We start from the raw sequence: 22,920 nt of genomic DNA on the forward strand, positions 1-22,920 counted from the left end.
AGCCCTCTTCAGATCACCCCACAGATGTTCAATTGGATTCAGGTCTGGGTTCTGGCAAGGCCATTCCAAAACGTTAATCTTCTTCTGGTGAAGCCATGCTTTTGCTTATTTGGATGTGTGCTTACCTTTTGGAATTATGGCAAGAAAGTTCAACCTTGGTTTCATCAGACCGTAATACATTTTCCCACATGCTTTTGGGGGACTAGTTTTTGTTTGTTTTTGCAAAATTCAGCCGGGCTTGAATGTTTTTCTTTGTAAGAAAAGGCTTCCGTCTTGCCACCCTACCCCATAGCCCATTCATATGAAGAATACGGGAGATTGTTGTCACATGTAGCACACAGCCAGTACTTGCCAGAAATTCCTGCAGTTCCTTTTATGTTGCTGTAGGTCTTTTGGAAGCCTCCCTGACCAGTTTATGGAGGGACGTCCAGTTCTTGGTAATGTCTCTGTTGTGCCATATTTTCTCCACTTGAGGATGACTGTCTTCACTGTGTTCCATGGTATATCTAGTGCTTTGGAAATTATTTTGTACCCTTCTCCTGGCTCATATCTTTCAACAATGAGATCCCTTTGATGCTTTGGAAACTCTGTGGACCACGGCTTTTGCTCTGAGATGCAACTAAGAAAATGTCAGGAAATTCCTACTAGAACAGCTGAACTTTATTTGTGATTAATCAGAGACACTTTAAATGATGGCAGGTGTGTAATTACTTCTATTTAACATGAGTTTCAATGTGATTGGTTAATTCTGAACACAGCTGCATCCCCAGTTATAAGAGGGTGTGCACACTTATGCAACCAGGTTATTGTAAGGTTTTTATTTTTCATTTTCCCCCTCAAAGATTTCAGTTTGTTTTTCAATTGAATTGTTCACATTATAGGTCACATTAAAGTGAAAAAAGTTCTGACATTTATTTATCTTTGTCTCATTCTTTTACATCACAAAAACCTAGCATTTTAAACAGGGATGTGTAGACTTTTTATATCCACTGTATCATCTTTGCACTTAAAAGTTAAAGACAAGTTTTTGTTTGATTTGTACTCTATCACTATTTGTGTGTGTGTGTGTTTATTTGGATGTCGGTGTGTATGTTGAGACCAGTGTATTTTCTCCATATCATATGGTCCCAAATCTGTTTTCTATCTTTCATTTTTTCAGAGGGACCCTACTCTTTACTGTCAGTATGGGTCCCATTAAGTAATGCTCCTCTATTCTTCTTTAAACAAAAAAATATTACTGATTTCCTCTTATTTTTTGTATTTTCTTTCTTCAAATTGTATGTACTTATTTTTCCACAGTAGTACAGAAAATAAAAAAAGACACAGCTTTCATAAGGGCAAGGATGAAGTGTCCTCTTTTCATATTCAGACATCATGGTACAGTGGGCTGAAGCCAAGCAGCTAAAGACTCAAAGACCCAGGGTTCATAGGAACACTCTTCCCTATGTAGCACATTACTTCTGACCAGAGCCCTGTGAGTTGTGGTTGTCACAGGTCAGATTCACATTTCAGGGTGTGACAGAGGACAGCCACTGTTGTTGGGGAGTCTACAGATAATTGTTTCACTTTAAATTGTAAATCCTAGTACATCATATTGTTTGATATGTAGTCATGCGATTATATACTGGAACTTAATTGGCATTACGTTTATGGCATTACATCTGCCTAGTTTAATTATGTTAAAATAAACCCTGTGTTTTTCTGCTTTCAAAGAGTGTATCTACACTCCTGTCTCCATGCACCAACTTCCAATGATTTCAGGAGAGTTGAAGATTCATCCTCATAGGCATCCATGCTAAGCCATTCTGTTTTTCCCACACCGCTCCTTCAACCATTAAGTCCAACACATATTAGCTTTTCCAGGAAGACTCTAAACTCAATGAGATCAGGAAATCCCTGCTGACCAAGCCTCCCTACATTGCTGGCAAATCCATATCTCCCATGGAGCTTCACAGTCACCCTTCAGCAAGTGACCCAATCAGAACTGAAACTTTAATGCTTAGCTTAGTCATACAAAACAGAGCCTTAGAACGATTCACCACCCAATTTCTCACTTCAATAGGCTAAATTAAACATTTTGATCCCAACATGTGATCCAAAAAAGGACCTTCAGTCCCAAAGGATTTATTTCCAGAACACAATTTGGGAGTATTGAAGAAAACTATATATTTTAAGGGTAGTTTTAGTTTGATTTAACTACTTTCTGTTCTAAGTAATTGGTAGCTTGGTAAAGGATCTTTTCATAGTGATTTCCACAAAGAGACACCTACACCCCTGATCATCTCTGTAAATGGCACATTTAAAGCCTCTGCAGATGGTCACATGTCCCTTCCCTTCTCCAACACTGAATGAATGGAGAGATAGACAAACAGATTGGATGAACAAAGATACATACAGAAAATGTGGGCTGACAGAGATGGACATAGACGGTGACAGCATGTTAGACAGACGGAGACATATAGAGAGACATACACCGAGAATGTAGGCAGACAGTGAGAGACAAAGAGAGACAAGAGCATGGGACAAAGAGAGAGAGAGACAAAGAGAGACAAGAGTATGGGACAAAGACAGAGAGAGAGAGAGAGAGAGATAGGAAGACAGATGAGGGGGAACTTGTACATCATGGCCAGTTTTTATGCAGTAACCCTGTGGTTCCACATCCTCTTCTTATCCTCTTCACTTTTCTCCCTTTAACTCACTCCTCTTATCACCCCCTGTCCTCAATCTCCCTCCTCTCCCTCCTCTTCGTCTGCCTCCTGTCTCTTCAGTCCCACTATCCTCCACTCCTCTCAGACCCCCTCACCCAGCTATAGTGAATAGTGCCCTAAATAATCTTTAGTGTTTAAATCGTGTTTTGTCCAAATCCTTTTTTTTTTCTTTGATTTATCATGATTTTCGGCGGGGTTCAATTCGTCATTGTCAAATGTTGCACCACTCAGCTGCAGTGTGGAAATACTTGATGATAATATTTCAAAGTGATGTAATGCAGTCCTTGACATTTGTCCTTCGCACCTCCTCTGTCCCTCTGCAGATGATGTCACAGTTTTAGTCCTAGTGAGGGAGGCAAGGTGGCTGGCACACTTCTAATCTAATGCACTACTGCCCTCTGCTGGCGAAATGACAAAAACAGCAGAGGAGAGAATGGACACAACCTGTGTGGCCTGTGGAGATTTGAGTTCATTATGATGCAACTAATACTAGATAAATACTAAATAGATTCAGAAATAAAGGAATGTAAACTAAATATGTCACACATAATCTACATACACTTGATAAAAGACATAGAAATGACAGTATATCTCTCCTTTTAACAGAATATGGTTTATGGAAAGGCTAAGAGAGACAGACAATAGAGAAACCATCTATGCAACATTGAAACAAAAGAACATAGAAACTAAGACACGCAGAATGTGTCATACTCACACCTGGACTACACCTGGACTACACTGGCAGAACTCCTCCATCTACATCTGCTCACCCTCAGAGTTATTCCAGAAAGGTCTTATGAAGAGAGCAATTCAGCATGCCTTTATGAACTGCTAGATGTCATTCATATTATATGACAAAACATGGGTACAAAGTGTGATGGCAATTTCATCAATCAGAACTCTTAAAGGAGGAAGTACAGAGACAAACTTCTCTTGGCATAAATAAGTTTATTAGCAAATAGAGAGACGCGTCAAACGCTTACAAACGTAATCATCAGTACTTATAGTGGAAAAAGGGGTGTGGTAAGACACTGCCCATCTGTCTTGTCAATAAAACACATTCCCTTTGTTCTGTCAATACCTAGGCTTCACACAAGGGGCAAGCTGTCCTTCTCCACATGGGTAACCCTAAAGAGCTCTTACAGCACCCGGACAGACAATAGATACCCTGATGAGTTATACAGATGGGCAGATTAATGAGTAAACGTATAATCTGCCAATACCAGTCAATGATGCCCCCTAGGCAAATACCAGATCCCCCTCTCCTACATTCCTTTTCTCATCCAAACATGGGGGCTCGGTATCCTAAACTAGTAACCCATTCATACATGTATAGGACCAAGTATACATCAGTTCAAGAATTACCACAACAATCCATCCTCTTGATACCAAATCAACCCTTGGTATCAATCCTTAAACAGTTTACTCATTAGGATGTAGACTGCAACAAAACAGTACTCTGTAACAACATGACCCTGTCGATATCATTATCCTAATGATCAGAGAACGGAACAAATCTGAAATGTCTGGATCCTCATTTAAATGCTTCAATACGATTACCTTCGTATTAACTCCGAGACCACACATTTCCATTATACAGAACTATAACATAGTACAGCAAAACCTATATTGTTAAAATCACTGGTCAAAGGAAATGAATTCAAGTGACACATATATTGACAGTATGGGGTGTGTAGCATCGAAACGTGGGTGTGTAAACACCTATCACTGAATACATCCTTCAATTTGTTACTGGTACAAAGTCCTCTCATGCCAATTACTCAATTCACTGAAAAGTCCTCTCATGGTTCCAATTAGATGTACTTTCAAAGTCATCACAAATGCTCTGCCCCTCCAAACGTCACACAATCAGTAATGAACCATTTCTTGGCAGACCATTGTAACAGAACGTGAAAGTCAGATGTATATTCCAAGGTGTTGTCCTTCATAGGTCAAATGCAGGTTACCATGGCATAGCTCTAGTTGTCTCCATTCCAGCTGCTTTATCAGGCAGGTCAGGAGAATCTGTGTGCTCTCCTTTGTAAATGCCAAGATGACCAGTTTTAGCTCAGGGCTCTATATCTGCAGGCCGGGTTGGAAGTGATGGTTACTAGTACCAAAAAGCTAACTTTTCCCTCAGTGACTTCAATTCACTGTGCTTAACCTTTAAACACTGAAGCCCTCCTGTAGCTTGTGTCATCATCCACAGGTTCCTCTCTCAGCTACCTGGACAGCAGATGAGATGTACCTGGTATGGACCCAGCCTAGTGTGGCATGATTTCGTGCAGTTGGCTCGATCCGCACCCCAGTAAACGTTGTCCAGAACCGGAGCTTTAGCAACCAACAAACAGCAAAACTACAAAAAGACGACGAACACAATTCTCCATTTCCTATTACTCATCATCAGTTAAGATAGTTTGCTTACATTGAAGTATCACTCTCAAAGAGTAGTTCATGAACAATTCTCAGTTCATCTAACCAGATCTCAGTTGGTATATAATTACATCGGATTGTGTTGTATCGGAACTACAATCAAATTCACCTTTGCTTCACATAAATGACCAAATACCTTATTGCAAATCAAGACATTTCACACCATCTTAAAGTTCAAATGACGTAACTGTTATTTAACCTTTAATTACTCCACCAAATGTTGCATTGTGTCAGTTTCTTCTAAGCACTGACACATAAGACATTGTTATCCTGTCATAAATCATGACCCCCCCTTAATGCGTTATCTCCCCAGAGCTCACCCCGGAGTGGGGGAGGGTTTACTAACCAAGGATAACATTTAAACAAGTCAAAACCCCATTTCAAACAGCCCCCCACCCCACACACTGGTGTTTGTGTGAGTGAGTTGAGCACTCCAGGGGGTCTGTACTTCTCTTTACAATTTAGACTACGTAAAACTTCACAACTTGGTTTTCCAGAATAGAACTTGATGCAGAATTACTTTCTCAGTATCAATTAAAACATAGCATTTAATTCAACTCTTTGTCATTATAGATAATCATTTCATACATTCCCCCCTGCTTTCACGACAGAGTCAACGGAAAACGACTCCATGCGTGAAAGCAGAACCATTACAGGATGGACATGAAAAGAAAATCAATAGTTGGGATGAATCTAACAATCATTCAGTAAAAAGTCGCAAACTGAATACCCATCAACAAAAACCCAACATCCACAAATCAAATCAAAACAACAAATGTGCCACACGTTCGCTCATGTGAAGGAATTATAAACCATATAACCCACAAACAAAGTTGTCTCACCCAGTGAAACTCCCAAATAAGCACATTAACATTTGAATTTCCACAGGCAATGGCCAAACCATGTTGAGACAACACAAACATCATGACTCGATTAACCTCCTAAAGTTTGGGGAATTTTCTCAAGTTTGATGCATGTCTATGTTACACCAAATAGTGGCGGTCAGCCAAAGTCACTACTTTCATGCATACAAACCCGATTCCAAATGTCACGGCTGGGTGTAGTGGAGTGTGTCGAAGAACTTGGAGCCAAACGCAGGGAGGCAATAAACAAAACTGTATTCTCAAAAATAATAATAATACAACAAAGGCACGCTATACACGGCGATAAAACGCTCAAACGAACGTGCCTCTCTCCACAATATAAAGACATAGAACAATACCACACAAAGACACCCAGAAACACAGGAACTAATATAGGCAACCTAATGAGGGAATGGACACCAGGTGTGTGCAATAACAAGACATGACAGTGCCGTGGGAGGAGGAGCGGCGTGGCTAGAGGACCGGCGACGACGCGCGCCGAATAACACGTCGGGGGGGATGGCGCGCGTCCTCCACGCGCGTCCTCGTTACAGTACCCCCCCCTCGATGCGCGGCTCCCGCAGCGCGCCCCCGCCGGCCCCGAGGCCGACCCGGAGGACGCCGCGCAGGACGATCAGGGCGCCGACGATGGAAGTCAGTGAGGAGCTCAGGATCAAGAATGTCCACCGCCGGCACCCAGCAACGCTCCTCCGGGCCGTACCCCTCCCACTCCACCAGGTACTGCAGGCCCCTCCCCCGGCGCCTCGAGTCGAGGATGGAACGGACAGAGTACGCCGGGCCCCCCTCGATGTCCAGAGGGGGCGGAGGGACCTCCCGCACCTCAGACTGCTGGAGGGGACCCGCCACCACCGGCCTGAGGAGAGACACATGGAACGAGGCATTAATCCTGTAATCAGGGGGAAGTTGTAATTTATAAGTTACCTCGTTCACTCTCCCCAGGACTTTGAACGGCCCTACAAACCGCGGGCCCAGCTTCCGGCAGGGCAGGCGGAGAGGGAGGTTCCGGGTCGAGAGCCAGACCCGGTCGCCCACAGCGTAGACCGGGGTGTTGTTACGCCGGCGGTCAGCAGCGGACTTCTGGCGAACCCCGGCGCGCCGGATGTGTCGATGGGCCACGGACCAGGTGTCCTCGGCGCGCCGTAACCAGTCGTCCACCGCCGGAACCCCAGACTCGGGCTGGCTCTGCCAGGGTACCAAGACCGGCTGGTACCCCAGGACACACTGAAAGGGAGTCAAGGACGTGGAGGAGTGGCGGAGTGAATTCTGAGCATACTCTGCCCAGGGCAGGAACTCCGCCCACTCCCCCGGCCGGTCCTGGCAATAGGACCGCAGGAACCTCCCCAGGTCTTGGTTCACACGCTCCACCTGCCCATTAGCTTCGGGGTGGAACCCGGAGGTGAGGCTGACCGAGACCCCCAACCGGCCCATAAAGGCCTTCCAGACCCGGGACGTGAACTGAGGGCCCCGGTCAGAAACAATGTCCTCCGGCACCCCGTAGTGCCGGAAGACATGGGTGAAAAGAGCCTCCGCGGTCTGCAGGGCCGTCGGGAGACCAGGGAGGGGAAGGAACCGGCAGGCCTTTGAAAACCGGTCCATAACAACCAGGATCGTGGTATTGCCTAGTGAGGGGGGAAGATCGGTCAGAAAATCAATGGACAAGTGAGACCATGGTCGTTGTGGAACGGGCAAAGGATGTAACTTACCCGCCGGAAGGTGTCTAGGTGCCTTACACTGAGCGCACACTGAACAGGAGGACACGTACGCCCTCACATCCTTAGCCAGACCAGGCCACCAGTACTTATCGGTAAGGCAGCGCACAGTACGGTCTATGCCTGGGTGACCCGTGGAAGGGGACGTGTGGGCCCAGTAAATGAGACGGTCACGGACGTCCAGCGGGACGTACTGACGACCCGCAGGACACCCAGGAGGCCCAGGATCGCCAAGCAACGCTCGCTGAATGTCCGCGTCCACGTCCCACATAACCGGCGCCACAATGCACGAGGCGGGCAGAATCGGTGTATCATCTACCCGCCTTTCACCCGCGTCGCACAACCGAGACAGCGCGTCTGCCTTGGCGTTTTTTGTACCCTGAACGTATGAAAGAGTGAAATCGAACCGGGCAAAAAACAACGCCCACCTGGCCTGGCGAGGGTTCAGTCTCCTCGCCGCCCGGATGTACTCCAGGTTACGGTGGTCGGTCCAGACTACAAACGGGTGTCTCGCTCCCTCGAGCCAATGTCTCCAAACAGTCAAGGCGTTAAACACAGCCAACAGCTCCCTGTCACCGACGCCATAGTTGCGCTCTGCCTCACTGAGCTTTCGCGAGTAAAAAGCACAGGGGCGACGCTTAGGAGGGGTACCTGATAGTTGGGACAACACAGCACCTATCCCAACCTCAGAGGCATCCACCTCCACTATGAACGGCAGTGACGGATCGGGGTGAGCCAGAACTGGGGCAGAGGTGAACATTCTCTTAAGGGTGCGAAATGCGACGTCTGCCTCGGTCGTCCAGGTGATCCGGCTCGGCCCACCCTTCAACAAGGAAGTAATAGGAGCTGCCACCTTGCCGAAGCCCCGTATAAACCTACGGTAGAAATTGGCAAACCCAATAAATCGCTGCACCGCCTTAACCGTGGTGGGAACGGGCCAATTACGCACGGCTGACACGCGATCGACCTCCATTTCCACCCCACCGGCGGAAATCCGAAACCCGAGGAAGGAGACGGCTCGCTGGAAAAACGCGCACTTCTCTGCTTTAGCGTACAGGCCATGCTCCAACAGCCGCTTCAGCACCCTGCGAACGAGAGACACATGCTCAGCACGCGTAGTGGAATACACGAGGATGTCGTCAATGTAAACCACAACTCCGCGCCCCAGCATGTCCCTAAACACGTCGTTCACAAAGGACTGAAACACTGCCGGGGCATTCATCAACCCATACGGCATCACCAGGTATTCGTAGTGACCCGTGGTGGTGCTGAAGGCGGTTTTCCACTCGTCTCCCTCTCGGATTCTCACCAAATTACAGCATCTCCCTTTAGGTCTATAGCACAATCCCCGGACCGATGTGGTGGCAAACGACTAGCCATGGTCTTCGAAAAGACCAGCGCTAAATCGGCATATTCCGGGGGAATGTGCACTGCGGAGACACTGTCTGGACTTTCCACCGAGGTCGCACCAACGGAAACACCTAGACACCTCTCCTGACACCCCTGAGACCACCCTGTCAACACTCTCTGCGACCAGGAAATAGTTGGGTTGTGTCCCGACAACCATGGAAGACCCAGCACCACAAGGAAAGCAGGAGAGTGAATAACATGAAACTCAATCTGTTCGGTATGGGCGTGCTGTACGGTCATCGTGATAGGGACTGTGACGTGCTCAACGAGACCAGTGCCTAGTGGTTTGCTGTCTAAGCCCGTAATGGACCTAGGTTGAGACAATGGCACCAGCGGAATGCGCAGTTTCCGTGCGTAACCGCTGTCCATAAAATTCCCAGCTGCGCCTGAGTCTACGAGCGCTTTACACTGAGAGTTAGTAGGGAAATCAGGGAAGGCCACCAAAAGTGTCATGTGCTTCGCAGAGAGCCCTGACAGTGTGTGTGGTCTACTCACCTGACTCGGTGTAGTGGTGTCAGGCTTCCTCCGCTCGACCCTCTCTCGCTGGAAACAGTGGGAGGCAGAGTGTCCCTTCCTCCCACAAAAGGAACACTCCCTAGACCGCACCGTCTCCCTTCGTGCGGCGCCTCCCACTTCCATGGGTTCAGGTCCGGCGACGGGGTGTACCGGAGGGGGCTGATCATTCCCGGTGCGTCCGCGGGTGGCTAGCAGATTGTCCAGCCGGATCGCCATGTCGACGAGCTGGTCGAAGGTCAACATGGCGTCCCGGCAAGCCAGCTCCCTACGGACGTCGGACCGTAAGTGGCACCGGAAATGATCAATAAGTGCCCTGTCGTTCCAGCCCGACCCCGCCGCCAGGGTCCTGAACTCCAGGGCGAAGGCCTGCACGAGACGCTCGCCGACCTCCCTGCCGTCGGGCGGGTGATCGAACACGGCCCGGAAGAGGCCGACGAACGCCCCGTAATGGGCCAACTCCGGCCCGTTAGTGGACCAAACGGAGTTGGCCCAGTCTAACGCCTTGCCCCTCAGGCAGGAGACAAGGGCCGAGACCTTCTCCCTATCCCCCGGGTGAGGGCTGAGGGAGGCGAAATATAGCTCCAACTGGAGCAAAAACCAAGAGCACTGGGCTGCGTCTCCGCTGAATCCCTGAGGAAGGCTCAGCTGAATGGTCCTTCTCTGCGACGGTGGAGACGATGGCAGGGGCACTTCGACCGGGTTGAGTGTTGGTGGTGGTTGCTGCTCAGGTGGCAGCCTCGCCTCCAACCGCCGCATAGCCTGGACCATCTCGGTCATGGCCTCCCCCAGGGACGCAATCATGCTGCCATGGTGGTGGAGCAGGTCACTCCCCGCTGACTCCATGGTGGTGTGGTATTCTGTCACGGCTGGGTGTAGTGGAGTGTGTCGAAGAACTTGGAGCCAAACGCAGGGAGGCAATAAACAAAACTGTATTCTCAAAAATAATAATAATACAACAAAGGCACGCTATACACGGCGATAAAACGCTCAAACGAACGTGCCTCTCTCCACAATATAAAGACATAGAACAATACCACACAAAGACACCCAGAAACACAGGAACTAATATAGGCAACCTAATGAGGGAATGGACACCAGGTGTGTGCAATAACAAGACATGACAGTGCCGTGGGAGGAGGAGCGGCGTGGCTAGAGGACCGGCGACGACGCGCGCCGAATACCACGTCGGGGGGGATGGCGCGCGTCCTCCACGCGCGTCCTCGTTACACCAAAAAAGTTGGGACACTGTACAATTCTGAATAAAAACAGAATGCAATGATGTGGAAGTTTCAAATTTCAATATTTTATTCAGAATACAACATAGATGACATATCATATGGTTTTCCGGCCTTGACCCTTACACACAGAGATTGTTCCAGATTCTCTGAATCTTTGGATGATATTATGCACTGTAGATGATGATAACTTCAAACTCTTTGCAATTTTTCTCTGAGAAACTCCTTTCTGATATTGCTCCACTATTTTTCGCCGCAGCATTGGGGGAATTGGTGATCCTCTGCCCATCTTGACTTCTGAGAGACACTGCCACTCTGAGAGGCTCTTTTTATATCCTATCATGTTGCCAATTGACATAATAAGTTGCAAATTGGTCCTCCAGCTGTTCCTTATCTGTTCATTTATCTTTTCTGGCCTCTTATTGCTACCTGTGCCAACTTTTTTGGAATGTGTAGCTCTCATGAAATCAAAAATGAGCCAATATTTGGCATGACATTACAAAAAGTCTCACTTTCAACATTCGATATGTTATGTATATTCTATTGTGAATTAAATATAAGTTTATGAGATTTGTAAATTATTCATTATTCGCCTCCGTCGACGTATCCTCCAGGGTCGGTGCTGGGCTGGCCAGGTGAGCAGCGGGGGACGGTAGGGGTTCTCCTCCTCCTCAGTTTCGCTGTCGGGCCAACCAAGAGGTTCCTCTACCATCCATCCCTTTGGTGTCTCTTGTTGGTGGTTCATTCTGTCACGGTTGTGAAGGTGGTAGGACACAAGCGCAGAGTCAAAATGGTGGAAATAATCCATGGTTATAATCAAAAAACTAAACAAAAAACAAAACAATAGCAGCAACCAGTGACATAGGGCATACAGTACAAAACAAAACCAAAATGCCTCCAATTGGGGAGACCAAAAGGATTAGAGGTGGCTGAAGGCACCACCTTCTGTCCTGTCCTGACTATGGGCCCAGCCCAGCGCAGAGATGGCTAGGGGCATAGCCAGGACGTGACAGGAATACACAAACACACTGACAGCCCATTTACTTTTGCCCTAGTTTTCTAGAGAACCTTCAACCTCACCTAAAGAGTGAAGTTCACAAAATGTTATAATGGTGTTACCCCATGTTTAGTCATTGTTTAACAATGTTAATTAAGGTGTTTTTAAAATCCTGTGTAAATTTACTTGGAGTGAAATAATACACTTAATGACAACTGTCAAGATGCATTAGGACCATTCTGTGTGACTTAACTACAAAAAGCTAATACACTTCATGATACTGTGAGGAAACCTTATGAATCATATCAGTATCAGTCCCAAAGACACTCCTGAAATCTGCTCCTGTATTCACCCCAGTCATCACCAACATCCTTATGGGTGGTTTAATTCCACAAAGGCACAGTTACAATGATAATGTGGCAAATTCCTGCATTAATATAACTACCACACTGACCAAAAATGTAAATGATGTGCGTTGGTCCCATGTTTCATGAGCTGAAGTAAAAATTCCCAGAAATGTTCCATACATACACATCTGTGTTCCTAGTCAAGGGTGAAATCCATAGATTTGGGACTATTTCATTTATTTGAATTGGCTGGTTTTCTTATATGAACAGTAATTCAGCAAAACCTCCAATTGTCAGTTGATCACTGACTGAAATTCATGTGTAGGATAAACCCTTCCCACTGAAAACTCTTCATCTTATATATCACTTGGTTGAGTGTATTGTATATCAATTTATTTTCAGTTCAAGTGCACATATTTCATGTGATATTTGGAAGAGTTGTAGATGTTTTATTTCTGCTAGATGGAACTTGTCTCATTTTGCTAGTTTCTAAATTTTAAAATATTTGTAACTACACATGAAGCTGCAGAAAAATCATTTATATGAATATGAAACCAATGATGATGATTTCTGAACTTTACTTCCTCTTCCACTTCTTCTACGTTTAGTTTCAGTCATCACACAAAATGGAGACCCTGGTGTATTTTAACGTTTTCATTCTAGTAACTCTCCCCCATCAACCAGGTAAAAACATTCTTTCAATACATAAGAAAGTTATTTATTACACAAATTAAACATCTAAACTGATCAGTACAGTAAGATACTTAACAGATAATATGTAATTAACTTTATGGTAACTGATTCCAACTATCCTGTCCATATACAGCTGTCTGAGGTTATTCAGGATTATGTACAAAAATCAACAAAAACATTTAAATGTAATATAATTTTGGCATGTGATTTTTAGTGTACCGTAATAATAGGTTCTTACTCTCTGGCAACTCAGGAAACTCAGGAAATAGTCATGTAAAAAAAGTATTTCCCCTTTTGTAACAAAGGGTATATCAACTGTCTGATATAGATTTAGGAGGGCCAAAACACGGTTCTTGTTCTTCACTCTTAATCTGGGTCTGATACAAACATAGGACTCCTGGTGAGTGAAATTTACAACCATTTAGAAACAAAAACAATGCGTCCATAAGGCCCAGAAATGCTCTAAAGACTACCACTCATTTAGATGGTATTCCTTTTGGAGGTTGCATTGCAACATTCACAATAAATGTCTTACTGGTCTTTGTCACTGCTTGCTGGAGTTACTGATATAATTTGGGGTTTTACTTTGGAGATTACTTTGCAACAATCATACTGTATGTCATACTGGTCTATTTGTCACTGCTTGCTGGAGTTATACATCCTTATTCTTCTATATTTTTTAACATGTCATCTATGTTTATTTCAGCATCCAGCATGTTTGTGGAGAAGGGACAGAATGTCCATCTAGACGTACCAGGATATGAGAAACATAAAGAGAAGATTGGCCCATTCATTTTATTTACCTGGAATTTTAATGGAGTAGAAAGTGTAGTAGCATATAATAAACAAGGGCACCAGGCCTTCATTCCGTATGTTAGGTTTAGTGAGGTGAATCTCTCTCTGCTACTGGAAAACGTACAGGAAAGAGACAGTGGAAGTTACACTGCAATACTGGGTGTTGAAATAGTTGCAGAATATCTGATATCAGTTCAAGGTAGGTTTTCATTCCTTCTATGGTTTTTCTAGTGCCTTCATAACAGGGCTGTATAATTAGATGGAGAAGGGTGTGTTTAATTCATACTGTCTGGGTACATACAAGTGTGTTTAGTTCATACTGTCCGGGTACATACTAGTGTGTTTAGTACATACTGTCTGGGTACATACTAGTGTGTTTAGTACATACTGTCTGGGTACATACTAGTGTGTTTAGTTCATTCTGTCTGGGTACATACCAGTGTGTTTAGTTCATTCTGTCTGGGTACATACCAGTGTGTTTAGTTCATTCTGTCTGGGTACATACCAGTGTGTTTAGTTCATTCTGTCTGGGTACATACTAGTGTGTTTAGTTCATACTGTCTGGGTACATGCTAGTGTGTTTGTTAACTCTGTCTAGCTACTTGTTTTCAGAGAGAGTTGAGCCACCTGTTTTGACAGTGGACTCTGTCTCCTCCATCCTTGACACCTGTAATGTGACTGTGACCTGCAGAGGTCAGAACACCACGGTCACCTCCATCTGTAACAACCACACCTGTTCTCAGGTGGGAGGAGGGAGTAGTGGGTCTGAGACCTCCACTGTCTCCCTGCTCTCTGTCTATGTGGCAGGTGGCACCATCATCTGTAACCACAGCAACCAAGTCAGCTGGGCCAACGACAACAAGGAGATAGTGGAATTATGTCCAATGAAATCTGGTATGAATTACAAAAGACTTAACCCTACCTTTTAAAAACTATGAAAAGTCCCCCCACCCCACTCCACTGCTGCCTTTTGTAAACTAACTAATTCTCACAATTTATTTATTGTTGATATCTTATTTATTGAGTAAGGTATACTTACAGTACATTCACTTTTTCCATACTTATTCCCCATTCACTTTTCCCACATGTTCTTAGATTACAGACTTATTCTAAAAGGGATTAAATAGATTTTGATTTCCTATTTTTTCATACATTTCCCATTATCCCACCCAGCTATCTTAAGTTGATTTAACTGGGTAGCTGTAAGTGTCTAATGCTAAATCATTGAAATGTTAATTTTTAAAACAAACACACAGATTAGTGTTTCTCAATCCTGAAATGTTTTTAAGGAAACTGAGGTCAACTAATTTCCATGCACAGCAACATTGTTTATTTTTGCAAAACAGTTAGGAATTTCTCATTGCTTAAACACTGTTTTGCAAAAGTGTACACAACTCTCTAATAAAAATGTGAAAACAGAGTGAAGTAAATCATATTAACGGAATAAAACTCTTTAGTCATAGCTGATACTTTGCTGAATTATACAGTCATCAGTGCTTGTGTCATCTCCTGGCACAGCAGGCCTGCCGTTGTAGTTCTTTTATAAAAGTTCTCCGTTCTCACTGCGCCTGTGTCCTGCCTCCATCTGCAATGTCCACCTTATTCATGCATAAAATAAGTCCTCTTTGAGTTGTTACAGTATTTCTTGGTTACAAAGATACTTTCAATGACACTGGGCTCAAGTTGATCTCCACTTTAACCTAATGAGCACAGCAGTGTTCTTTGTTTGCAAAACATTTAGCCATTTATCATTGCTTTCACATACAATGTCACTGTTAAGCAAATTTTTGCAAAAGAGTAAACTCTCCTAAAAACGTAAAACTCTGCGGAGTAACTAATGTCAAACTAAATGAAACCATTTCACTTGAAAGTTAAACTCTTCTACACCTATAAAAAACATGCACTGTTGTTCATTTAGCATTCAATTCTTATTCAGGCATAAAAGAGGTCACCTATGAGTTATTTGCAAGAATGGACTAATCAAGGGAATCGGAAAGAGGGGTTCAAAGTGGAAGACAAAGAACTATAGTTTTAGATAAAATTCATACCACAGTTATTGACCATGTTGTCATGGCCTTCCCATTAGAGAGGCTGGGCAGTGGATTTAACTTAATGTCAGTAGATCAACTGTGGCATCAATAACAAGAATAGTCAAGAATGACAAAAGGTAAGTTACGTACACTATTATACCACACTGTTCAGAGTACAATATATGTGAAAAATACATTTTTGAAATCTGTGTGTTTTTACAGTGATTTGTTTTCTTGGTGTATTTTCTCTGCATATACAACATATTCAGCATTTGTAGGACAAAATTGAAAAGGTAAAACTTTTTGTTTCTGGTTATTCATGCCTTCTTGGGTCAGAATTTTCTTAATTTACTTGAGTGATTGTTTCCATTCATGTTGTGACCACTGACCATTACCAATGATGTCCAAATATCCATGCCCTTTAGTTAAACTGGGACTGAACCATGGTTACTTCATTCTTGATTTAGGATGGGCAAGTGAGTAGGGATTGTTTTCCAATTTTTAGTTTACAAGGTAAATCTGTACAAACATATATATAAAAAGAAATCTACAGATCTTTAAATCATTAACACTGGCAGCTATAAAGGTTGCTAAGTTGTGTTATCGAATGACCAGGTTTTGGCACCAACCTTCTGCATCCATTCTCACACACACACACACACACACACACACTTTTACAAATGATGTAACCTTGTCCCTAGGCAAACTACAGACAGGTGAAAGATTAGGGGAACCTTATTAAACTCTGTTGCAGACCAACCTCAGCCAAACTTGGAAGTGAGGCTGTAAACAGGAACTCTAACGAACATGTCTATCTGTAACACCCCAGTGTCTCCCCCTGCTGATGTCATGTCCATCTGCATGCTAAAGATTATCCTGCTGTCTGTGGGGCTGGTCGCCATGATCTCTGCTGTCACCACCGTCCACATCAGGGAGAGATTCTACAAACAAACCTGATAGAATGCCAATACGAATGTCACTGTAAAATAACATCTTAACAATTTTTAGCATTACACATTTTCCAGTCCTTTATTGCCCCTGTCCCAACTTTTTAGAAACATGTTGCTGGCATCAAATGAAAAGTGGGCATATATTTTTCAAGAAACAATAAAATGTCTGTTTCAACATTTGATGGTGGTCTCTTAATTTGAACCCTTCTGTTCCTCACTCAAAACCTTCATTTTTTTCAGAAAGGAAAGAAAAAGGTGCAGTGGCCTCTTAATTTTTTCTGGAGCTATACATGGTTTCTTCTTTGCATGGTAGAGTTTTAACTAACGTGTGTGGATGCAGCGACCTAATGTGTTCACAGACACTGGTTTTCTCAAGTGTTCCATAGCCCAGGCAGTGATGTCCACGTTATTCTTAAATTGTTGCACTACTTGCCTGCACAGTCTTTCACAAGAGTGGTGAACTTCTCCCCATCTTTACTTCTGAAAGACTTATAATCTGTGGGATGCCCTTTTTATACACAATCATGTTACTGACCTGTTGCCAATTAACCTAATTAGTTGTGAGATGTTCCACCAGGTTTTCTTTTAGCAGTACACAACTTTTCCAGTATTTTGTTGCCTCTGTCCCAACTATTTTGAAACATGTTGCTGGCATCAAATATAAAGTGGGAATATATTTTTCAAGAAACAATAACATTTCTCATTTTCAACATTTGACATGTTGTCTTTGTACTATTTTCTATTGAATATAGGGTTTAAATTGTTTGCGCATCATTGCATTCTGTTTTTATTTACATTATACGCAGCGTCCCAACTTTTCTGAAAACAGGGTTGAATACTAAATCATGTTAAGTAAACCAGTAAATGTACTGCTGTTGAAAAAACCTTGTTAAGATGTTATTTTCGGGGATATAATTCGGGGATCTCTTGATGACAAGCCACGGTCAGGTAGACCAAGAAATAGTTCAGCCAAAACTGCCAGAAGAATTGTTTGTGATACAAAGAAAAACCCTCTGGTAACCTCAGGAGAAATACAGGCTGCTCTGGAAAAAGATGGTGGGGTTGTTTCTAGGAGCACAATACGACGATGCCTGAACAAAAATGAGCATTGTGGTCGAGTTGCCAGAAAGAAGCCTTTACGGCGCCAATGCCACAAAAAAGCCTGGTTACAATATGCAACACCTTGACACGCCTCACAGCAAGACCATAGCCATGGAGTCAACATTGAGGGGGACCAAATCAGCCAGGGGTCTGGGGGTCCCACCCAGAAAAACATTCAAAAAAATGTAAAATATTTATTAGTCTCCTAACCATCAATATTTACACAATCCGATATCACCATGTTGGTATTGTTCCTAAAACATCTTATTTAATGTTTCTCCAGGAACTTCATTTGCAACTGACCTGTAGTTAGTTACCCCAGTCCAAAGACAGAATATTCCCCTGCCCACCACTCTTTGACCTAACCTTAACCTCAGAGATATCTGTGCCTAAACCTAACCTGGTACCTGTGCCAACATTAATTATGATGTTCTCAGAACAACACCAACATGGCAATATCAGATCGGTCATCAATATTTGCTACTTTTCTCACTCACCTACATGTCACCTGCTCTTCCTGCCCTGTTGGCATCCTCATACCCTCTCTCTCCCTCTCTTTCTTTACTCTGAACGCACCATAGTGAACATGAATGAAAGTTTCTTGCCATGATGTTCAGGAATGGATTACTAAACATTTCCGATCTGAATGGCAATGATTATTATATAAATACACATTGACTAGCCTCTTGTACTACTGCATACTTCTATCATCTAACTGGAACTCATTTTCTCACTGCTCTCAACTTCTATTTTCTGAGGTTGCCCAAAAACGGATGAATGTCACTGCCACCCTTCCTTCTTGTTCATGATGACACTCACTGTGAAGGAAAGCTGACTAATAAAACTGCTTGCACTTTAAAGAAACAAACACAAATAATGCTATTCATCATAAGCAAGTACAGCTTTACAGTACACTATACGAATATGCAATCAATGAAATGACTACTGTCTGCACAAATAACACATGCAGCGCAACATAAATAATTGACAATTTACTCAGACTTCACGTGGGCTTTCTGACAATTCTAACAAAATCCTTAACATTAGTTGAATATGCACGTCAACACCATTCTGATGGTTGATTGATTATCACTTGCAAATCGGCCTACTTTCACCTTCATCTTTAGTTTACACTCCATGCAATTGCTGACGCTTTTTACTAAACTATTATTTACACTCACCTAAAGGATTATTAGGAACACCTGTTCAACTTCTCATTAATGCAATTATCTTATCTACCAATCACATGGCAGTTGCTTCAATGCATTTGGGGGTGTGGTCCTGGTCAAGACCATCTCCTGAACTCCAAACTGAATGTCAGAATGGGAAAGAAAGGTGATTTAAGCAATTTTGAGATGGGCATGGTTGTTGTTGCCAGACAGGCAGGTCTGAGTATTTCACAATCTGCTCAGTTACTGGGATTTTCACGCACAACTATTTCTAGGGTTTACAAAGAATGGTGTGAAAAGGGAAAAACATCCAGTATGCGGCAGTCCTGTGGGCGAAAATGCCTTGTTGATGCTAGAGGTCAGAGGAGAATGGGCCGACTGATTCAAGCTGATAGATGAGCAACTTTGACTGAAATAACCACTCGTTACAACCGAGGTATGCAGCAAAGCATTTGTGAAGCCACAACACGCACAACCTTGAGGCGGATGGGCTACAACAGCAGAAGACCCCACCGGGTACCACTAATCTCCACTACCAATAGGAAAAAGAGGCTACAATTTGCACGAGCTCACCAAAATTGGACAGTTGAAGACTGGAAGAATGTTGCCTGGTCTGATGAGTATCGATTTCCGTTGAGACATTCAGATGGTAGAGTCAGAATTTGGCGTAAACAGAATGAGAACATGGATCCATCATGCCTTGCTACCACTGTGCAGGTTCCTGGTGGTGGTGGTGTAATGGTGACTGGACTGGACTGCTGTTGAGTTATGATCTCTGATTAAAGTAAATCTAGCATTTCCTTTGAAAATCAAGGTCCCAGAGTCTGGAGGATGAGAGGAGAGGCACAGAATCCACAGGGCTTGAAGTCCAGTGTAAAGTTTCCACAGTCAGTGATGGTTTGGGGTGCCATGTCATCTGCTGGTGTTGGTCCACTGTGTTTTCTGAGGTCCAAGGTCAACGCAGCCATCTACCAGGAAGCTTTAGAGCACTTCATGCTTCCTGCTGCTAATCAACTTTATGGAGATGCAGATTTCATTTTCCAACAGGACTTGGCACCTGCAAACAGTGCCAACGCTACCAGTACCTGGTTTAAGGACCATGGTATCCCTGTTCTTAATTGGCCAGCAAACTCACCTGACCTTATCCCTATAGAATATCTATGGGGTATTGTGAAGTGGAAGATGCGATACGCCAGACCCAACAATGCAGAAGAGCTGAAGGCCACTATCAGAGCAACCTGGGCTCTCATAACACTTGAGCAGTGCTACAGACTGATCGACTCCATGCCACGCCACATTGCTGCAGTAATTCAGGCAAAAGGAGCCCCAACTAAGTATTGAGTGCTGTACATGCTCATACTTTGGATGTTCATACTTTTCAGTTGGCCAACATTTCAAAAAAAATAAAAATTGTATTGGTCTTAAGTAATATTAAAATTTTCAGAGATACTGGGATTTAGTTGTCTGAATTTTCATTAGTTGTCAGTTATAATCATCACAATTAAAATAAATAAACATTTGAAATATATCAGTCTGTGTGTAATGAATGAATATAATATACAAGTTTCACTTTTTGAATGGAATTACTGAAATTAATCAACTTTTTGATGATATTCTAATTTTATGACCAGCACCTGTACATTTGAAAGTAATAAGAGTACAGTGTTAGTCATAGATTGTACCTACCAACAATAATCTACAGACAACTTCCACTGGGGTACGGCAACAACACTTGGACAAACCACACGCAAAACTAGAACCGGTAGTATTAATAACGGCAATTTGTTATGTTTAGTTATGATTATGTTTACATTTGCTAATGATTCGTTTTGGACGGGGGTGCATGGTTGCCTGTCGTAGCATAGGGCATTTTTATTTTATTAATATTTTAATAATTTATATATTGGGGCAACCCTTTGTTAATTTAAAGGGATGTTCTAAGTTGTTCAGTTATGTTTCAACTATGGGACGGCCCTTAGTTAAGTGGAGCTGTTTAACCGCGTGGGACGTCCTGCCACGAGGCGGGCATCTCTGTGGGGCTCGGGGACAGCAGGGGTGTGTCCAGGGGTCTCCGGCCATAGCTTATAAGGTGTGGGTTTGGCGGGCATATCTCTCTGTTTTTGGCTCCACTCCTGTGTGTGCGCATGACAGAGAACCATAACGTTTATGTTGTTAGTTGGTATTGCTGAGTGTAGACAGTGGCCAAACAGCTGTCTGTGTTAGGGTTTATTAATTCCGGTGCTCTTTACCTCTGACTCCAACTCCTGATTTCGCATCCTGGCCAGGGTTGTCACAATGTCAATATATTGGGGGGACATTTTGAGCATATCTGAATATTGGGGGTGGGATTTGTCCCCCCCAATATATATTGTAATTACGGCCTTGCCTCACAGTTTCTGGCACACTTTGGAGTGATCAGACCAAAATAGAGCTTTATGGTCATAACCATAAACTGTATGTTTGGAGAGGGGTCAACAATGCCTATAGTGAACAGAATACCATCCCCACTGTGAAGCATGTTGGTGGCTCACTGATGTTTTGGGGGTGTGTGAGCTCTAAAGGCACAGGGAATCTTGTGAAAATTGATGGCAAGATGAACACAGCATGTTATCAGAAAATACTGGCAGACAATTTGCATTCTTCTGCACATGGGACTGACTCTCCAGCACGACAATGACCCTATGCACAAGGCCAAGTTGACCCTCCAATGGTTACAGCAGAAAAAAGGTTCTGGAGTGGCCATCACAGTCTCTTAATATCATTGAGCCACTCTGGGGAGATCTCAAATGTGTGGTTCATGCTAGGATATGCACATTTTTTAGCACAACTGTGGATGTGCAAGTCACCCATGCCATGTGCACTAACGCACCTCCATATTATTACAGATGCTGGCTTTGTAACTGTGCACTGATCAGATGCCGGATGGTCCCTCTCCTCTTTAGTATCTGGGATGTAGCATCCATGATGCCTAATACTGTCCTGTGGCCTTGGACAGCTTTCCACTTTGCCTCAGTCCATCTTAAATGACCTCGGGCCCAGAAAAGGGCCATTTCTGGATCTTGTTTATACAGCTCTGGAAAAAATTTAGAACACTGCACCTTTTCTTTCATCTCCTTTTCAACTTTCTTTCTAATTTTATCTGGAGCTGTATATGATTATATATTTTAAAATATATGTAAGTCTTTTAATCTATATGGCCATACTGTATATTAGATTTCCATATGGGTAATTATGAAATTGGCAATGACAGTGGGTGAAATGTTCTATTACAAATTGCAGAATATACAAATACATTCTTTGCCATTTCTGGAGCACTTTTATCAAAGCAGAATTCCAGTTTTCAACAGTCATCACAGGTCCAAGCTAAACTCTGTTGGCCTTCGTCACTAAAGATGACCAGTACAAAATGTCACTGAATAGGATTCATGTCCAGACAAAAGGCTTCATATTAAACACCTTTTTCCAATTTGTCTTTTATAAATACTGTTGAAGGAATTGGATTTTAACACTTTTAAGATGAATTCCAAAAAGTAAATTATACAATGTAACCAATTAATTTCAAAAAGAGTATTACAAGTATCAAAGACAAATGTTCTCTGAAGAATGAAGATGCAGGAAGGAGTGCAAGAGAGCTTCCCCAAACTCCACTCTGGTTTATATCCCCAAACTAAAGGTGTGGGGGTTGGTTTACTGACCTAAGAATAACAACATTTGTAGACAAACAGACAAATATTTGTAACAAACAAACATTCTGATATAAGAACATGACTAGACACACAGAAAATAGGCTAGGAAAGGACAATTGAGGACATTATTACAAATGGCTTAGCTGAATACTGAAGAATCATTGAATATGCAAATAAACATAGAATTCACATGTTATGGTTCATTCGCTGTATATACAGAAAATAGGAAATACACCAAGCTAACAAGCCAGGTTATG

General features: G+C 43.3%; 1 protein-coding gene across 2 annotated transcripts; it reads left to right on the forward strand.

Moving 5' to 3' along the window:
* The first annotated feature begins 12,848 nt into the window (after nucleotides 1–12,848).
* On the forward strand, nucleotides 12,849–16,833 carry LOC105024548. Of its 2 annotated transcripts, XM_010894546.4 has the most exons (5): nucleotides 12,849–12,923; nucleotides 13,639–13,926; nucleotides 14,340–14,621; nucleotides 15,814–15,894; nucleotides 16,587–16,673. In XM_010894546.4, exons 1-4 carry the CDS (start codon nucleotides 12,866–12,868, stop codon nucleotides 15,867–15,869), a joined length of 684 nt encoding a protein of 227 aa, XP_010892848.2. In that variant the 5' UTR covers nucleotides 12,849–12,865; the 3' UTR covers nucleotides 15,870–15,894; nucleotides 16,587–16,673. The 2 variants fall into 2 exon arrangements, with proteins under 2 accessions (XP_010892848.2, XP_010892846.2); XM_010894544.3 differs by lacking the exon at nucleotides 15,814–15,894 and having other exon boundaries at nucleotides 16,587–16,833.
* The last annotated feature ends 6,087 nt before the right edge of the window (nucleotides 16,834–22,920 follow it).

The sequence above is a fragment of the Esox lucius genome, chromosome 3 (genome assembly GCF_011004845.1).
Source record: "Esox lucius isolate fEsoLuc1 chromosome 3, fEsoLuc1.pri, whole genome shotgun sequence".
Classification (NCBI taxonomy): domain Eukaryota; kingdom Metazoa; phylum Chordata; class Actinopteri; order Esociformes; family Esocidae; genus Esox; species Esox lucius.

Coding starts and splice junctions, on each gene's coding strand:
- LOC105024548 (XM_010894544.3), top strand. CDS start 12,866: ATGGAGACCCTGGTGTATTTTAACGTTTTCATTCTAGTAACTCTCCCC. Junction 12,924..13,638: donor AACTCTCCCCCATCAACCAG/GTAAAAACATTC, acceptor TGTTTATTTCAG/CATCCAGCATGTTTGTGGAG. Junction 14,622..16,586: donor ATTATGTCCAATGAAATCTG/GTATGAATTACA, acceptor GTAACACCCCAG/TGTCTCCCCCTGCTGATGTC.